The sequence below is a fragment of the Triticum aestivum genome, chromosome 2B (assembly GCF_018294505.1).
Source record: "Triticum aestivum cultivar Chinese Spring chromosome 2B, IWGSC CS RefSeq v2.1, whole genome shotgun sequence".
Lineage (NCBI taxonomy): Eukaryota > Viridiplantae > Streptophyta > Magnoliopsida > Poales > Poaceae > Triticum > Triticum aestivum.
This window is the reverse complement of record NC_057798.1, coordinates 432495256-432500775: the sequence shown is the minus strand read 5'-3', so window position 1 is coordinate 432500775 and position 5520 is coordinate 432495256. Positions and strand designations below refer to the sequence as shown.

At 45.6% G+C, this 5520-nt stretch overlaps 1 protein-coding gene and 1 long non-coding RNA gene across 2 annotated transcripts in view; one reads left to right on the top strand and one right to left on the bottom strand.

Moving 5' to 3' along the window:
- The first annotated feature begins 1076 nt into the window (after positions 1 to 1076).
- LOC123045311 (U6 snRNA-associated Sm-like protein LSm6) overlaps positions 1077 to 5520 on the top strand; it is a 5783-nt gene continuing 1339 nt past the window's right edge. Inside the window, exon 1 of the mRNA XM_044468315.1 lies at positions 1077 to 1343. Coding sequence (XP_044324250.1) covers positions 1205 to 1343 — 139 coding nt within the window. The 5' untranslated portion in view covers positions 1077 to 1204. The remainder of the gene's footprint in view (positions 1344 to 5520) is intronic.
- Positions 1922 to 4638, bottom strand: LOC123045312 (uncharacterized). The gene is made up of 2 exons (XR_006421286.1): positions 3312 to 4638; positions 1922 to 2991 (listed from the first exon to the last, which is right to left on the bottom strand). It is a non-coding gene; the product is annotated as an uncharacterized lncRNA (long non-coding RNA).

Below are 5520 nucleotides of genomic sequence, written 5' to 3'. Positions count from 1 at the left end.
ACGAGTACATGCTGTAACAGCTCACTAAGATTTGAGCAGCTAAAAGGTAGTACTACAGATCGTCCCTGTTTTCCTCTCGTCCCTGGCGGCTAGAACCCTAGCCGCTGCCAGGGGGAGGTCGATCTTCCAACGCCGCTCTCCGGCGGCTCCCCTTCACTGGCGACCTCGGTCGTTGGTGGTGAGGGGGGTCGCCGGATCCACGCATGTGGATCGTTTTTTACTCTCTCGTAGTCTAGGTTTTTAGATTGTTCATCGTCTTTGCTTCGCCGGCGACGATGACAACGCTGAATAAAGATTCTTCTGATCCTTCCCTGACGAGGCCATCGGTCCTATGGTTGGGGATGGGTTTGGAAACCAGTCTGTTCAAGCAAGGATGGCGTGGCGGCGGCGGCATCCTCGTGGTGGACCTGTGTCCTCGGGCTCCGCCGTTGCGACGACGTTTGCTCCAGCGTCGGCCCGGAGCTTGGGAGGTAGTCCAGGAGCGGATGCAGATTGTGGTCTGCATCGACGACATATGGAAGACGGAGCATGTGCTGGGCTCGTGGTTGGTGGATGGCAGATATGGATTCCTCCTCCGGCGTTTTAGTCGTGGTGGGTTGCCAGATCTGGAGTTCGATGGCGTGTCCGGGGTGTTGCCCCGGTCTGATTCGTTCAACGGTAAGGGTTTCACTTTTGGTGAGCCACCTTGGAGGTCCGTAAAGCTGCATATCAGCGATGGAGCCGCGTCGAGCTCGGGTCAGGAGGTGATTCGTCATTCTTTTCTTCGGCGGCTGCTGTGGTGGTGCCGGAGGCAGGTGACGGGCGTTGGTGTCAAGCTCAGAGATGTTCTGTTATCTTTTCAGTTTTTTCATGTCGGTCTTTACGTGACTTGTACTTTGTTTTTTATGATATGAATGAGACACGTGTTACTATGCAAAAAATAAAATAAAAGGTAGTACTACTTCCGAGAAGCTGCGTCAATTAATTTGGATAGGAGTAGAGAGTAGTAAATAAAAAGCATTGGCACCCGGACTCTCCTGGCCCATTAGATATATAATTAACGGACACGATTTTCCCCCAGGGCCAGTGAGCTCGTCCGCCTCGAACTCCAAACCAACAGACCGAGTCACCGAGCCTTCAAAGCCGAATCTCACCCAACTCGGCCCAACCAAGCCCAAGAGCAAACCCTCGCAGCCTCCCAGTCCCACCCACACAACCGAGAGAGATGAGCACCGGCGGCGCGGACAAGTCCGGCAGCGGCGGCGGAGGAGCTGGTGGGCCGGTGAAGACGCCGTCTGACTTCCTCAAGTCGATCAGGGGCCGCCCCGTCGTCGTTAAACTCAACTCCGGCGTCGACTACCGAGGTCTCTCCCGCCCTCTCTAGTTTCTACAGCACCAACCCTAGGAAGCGCAGTATATTCTATTTTCTTTTGCGCGGTTTGGTAAATTTGGCAGGGTCCCCGACCTATGAGACTTCTGTTGAGATAAATCAGGGCTACTGGGAGCCTGCTTGCGGATAGCTTTTTATCCCGGAGGTTAGGTCGGAGAGCACCGACGTTGATTTATCACTTGGATAGTTACTAGATCCTTTAGGTTATTTAGCTGTAAAATTTGTTCTTCTGCAAAGGAGGATAATTCAATGTTAGGTTCGTTGCCCTTTGCTTGAAGCTCATGTGGCAGCAGCTTATCTTGAAGAACTAGATATTACCAAATGAACTCTACTATTTGGTTTTCACAAATTACTTTCATCTCTCGGGGTTGTAGACAAGTTGGGACATAGCAAATTGATTCAACAAACTTGTGCATTTTGATATCTACATTCATATGTCATGATATTCTAATTTTATGCACCACACATTTCAAGTAAAGAAATTTAAAGAATTCCGATGTTGTTATACAAAATGTACATTGTAAGAGATTTGTTCTATGGGGACCATCGAGATGTGATGTCACACCCCTAAAACAGGGGTTCGACATAATAGCCGTCACACATTTATAAGCCCAACATCATAAACATGCCAGGCTAAAATTTGTACATGTTCGTTAACGATCATCGTTTTCCCCACACACTAGTCTCCAAAAATAAATTTTATAATTTCCCTCCCATGGTGCTAAACAATGGCGATTCTACGTGTAAGCTGTGGGGTCAGCTGACCCCACAGCTTTTTCGGTTGCATGCTTAGTTCTGTTCATATTTGTGCAACAAATTAGGGCATTTTAGAAAGATTACTGCACTTGAACCACAGATGTTTGGTGCTGGCACCGCCACTGGTGCTAAACCTACTGCCCACCATCATTAGTTTATGACCATCACTGATGTTTGCTGCCAAAATCAGATAAGCAAGAATGAGTATGAAGGCACACTTAGCAAGCACGCACAAGAATATCATATTGCGCCGATTTACCAAGAAAACAGAATGGCAGGGATAACTGATTTTTTAAATATTAGATAAGGAACTAATTGGTATCGGAAATGAACACGAGCTTCCCAACCTGGGGTTCACAGTCATGGGTGAAAGTTCACACTTCTCACATTCTGACATTAACAGTCTCTGCTAAAAACTCCGACGTCCTAGAAGCGCAGAACTATGATCCCCTGAGGCATAGCTGCTCATTAGCATATGAGAACTTATCACACTTCGTGTGCTTGAATCAAGTAGAAAGCATGGAATAAAATATTTGAAACAAAGGAACAAATTAAATAGATAACCTCGTGGATTTTGGGTGCATGTTTGCTTTATGCATGTTGAATTGATTCTCAGTTTCACCTAGGTAGTTCCAGGCTTCCAGCAATCACTTCCTTCACCTATAGCATGCTACTGAGCCAAGTATCCTAGCTGCTTCAGAGGTTGATTCCCACCACAATTTGTAGTAGGTAAAAGGTGAGAGTGTGGAATGTGCAACAGAAGTTATTTAATCGCTGCCGCGGTGCTTCTCTGGATGACCCTTTGAGTAACCCTTCAAGACTTGAATGATTTAAGGCTCTGATGATTTGCCTTTTTAAAAAAAATACTGAGGTAAAAAGTCGTTAGATGTTTATTAAATTTTATCTTGTACTACCTCCGTCGTGGTTTATTGGTCCCCTAATATTTTGTGTCAAATTTTGACTAGAGATTTAACTAACAAAATATTAATGCATGTCGTAAAAAATTATATCGTTGGATTCGTATTTGAACATAGTTTCCAATGATATTATTTTTTATGACATGCATTAATATTTTGTTAGTTAAATTTAAGGTCAAAATTTTGCACAAAATACAAAGGGGACTAATAAACCAGGACGGAGGTAGTATTAATTAAAATTCTAAAATACGGGGTACTGGGGTATTTACACGTGAGGACCTGAACTCCAAGCATCTAGTTATGAATCACCTGGATCAAATGGTTGGACTCAGTCCTCAGCTGTGTTTTATCCTGCTAAGCACTGCACGGCAAGAACTGTAGCTAGTACTGTGTCAGTTAATTAGCAGTTCCAGTGAGTAGCCTAAAATTGTAGCTTATACGTATGTTAGAAGATATAGTGATGAAAGGTGAAAGTGCACTGTAGCTATACTGCTAGTGAGTGCCTCGCTAGTAAGTTCAAAGGGTCAATAAATTTGTCCAACTCTGGTTGTATTTGTGCTAATGTTTTGTTCTAGTAAAGAAACAACTACCCTCCGTACTGTATTCTTGACAATATCCATTTACCTTGTCAATCCATGCGACCTGACATTTGGGATACATGGAAATAGTAAACGGTATTGCTCACTGCATGGTCTTGTTGCATCAAAAGCGACTCTAGCATTAATTGTAAACGGGAAGCAGAAAGGTTAAGTGTCAAGCTGCTGGATACCGTCTTCTAGCTAGTAACCTCGTGAAATAATGATATGTGTTTTTGTGTTGGTCCTTTTTTCTTCTCTCATAGTCTCCTGTTGAAAAACCTTTGTGTACACTAGTGCATTAGTGACCAGTTGCTGCAAACTTTGCACTTTACCTAAGAAGCACAGAAACGGGGATGGGGACATGGCGATACACATATGGTGACACAGGATACGGCATTTTCCAAAAACAGCCATTTGGGAATGTGGCGAATATGTATAAAATAAAATAAAATAATATGCAATGTAATATAGAGTCAAAGACAAAAATAATAATGAGAAAGATATCATAATACTGTCCCAGTTGGTGTCTCCATTATCAAATACTTGATTGATCTCCCCATAGTCCCATGTCATTGCAAGTTGCATCTTGCAAAATACATCAAACGCTAGTCTAGTATTAGAGACCGAAGAAGATCACACAAGATACTTGGGATCTAAAACACCAGAACCAGGCTGCCCTTCACTCTCACCCATGGACGATTGGCTACCTGTACCAGTTGTGGCGCTCCCAGATGCCATGCTACCTAACAACAAGCAGCACAAGCATTCAAAGAGCAGCACAACATGGGTAGCACCGTAGCAAACAGCAGCACGCGGCAGCCAGCAGCTCAATGGAGGAAAATCTGAATAAAAGAGATGAAGAGATTGAGGAGAGGCTGCTGGATTTGGGGAGTTGGGGTTGCCTGCCGTTGCGAGGAGAGGCTGCCGGTGCTGGGGGTAGTGGTCGCCGGTCAATTCCAGGCGGCGGCGGCGCGTTCACTTCTGCCTGGGAGGCTGCAAGAAGCTCGTTATATGGAGAGCATGCCTCCGACCACTGCAAGGTATTGGGCCGAGGCTGTTTTTATGCTGAGCCGTGTCCTAGACGTGTCACGTAACCTATCCCACCGTGTCCCTTTTTTTTAAAAACGAAAATAAAGGGATACTGTGGGATATGCGTATCCAGCCGTATCCTGCCATGTCGCTGTGTCCTGCCGTATCAGGACGGACAATCGGCAATTTCTGGCATGTCCATGCTTTGTAGCACTTTACAACTGTAATTATTAAAGTTTCACAGCGATACTAACCACACTAAGTTGAATATGTCACTTCTATTACATTCAGATTCGCGAAAACCATCGTCGAACTCTGATCTAGATCAGGGTTCAAATTCGTTCGATTCGTTCCCGATTCGCGGCCCAAGGGCGAAGTCGCAGGAACATGGGTGTCCTTCCTGTCCTCATCGTTGCTACATGACCGTGCTACCTCCGTCGCCATTAATTGCAGGCGAGGTATGAGTAGTGATCGACCAGGAGCACCGGCCATCAAGGAGCGGCCTGGACGTCGTTGGGAGGGAGATGCAGCCAGCACGGAGCAAGATGGACACAGCACTGGGAAGACATGGGAGCAGGCTGCAGTGGTTAGGTAGAAGGAGCAGCAGTTCATGGGGCTGGGACTGGAGGAAGGAAGTGGGGACTGGTGGCTGCTGGTTTTGACCTCAGCTTCTCAGGGAGTTAGGTCAGAAATGAGGATGGTATTGACTGGGACAGTGCGGATCACTATTTGAGCTTCCAATGGTTCTTGATTATGGGAGAGGAACTCTCTTTTAGTTCTTTGAAACATATTTCATCTTTGATTGTCAAATTGAACCAAATCGCGAATCCTATCGAACCGATTCGCGAACCCTATGTCCTATTCATGAATC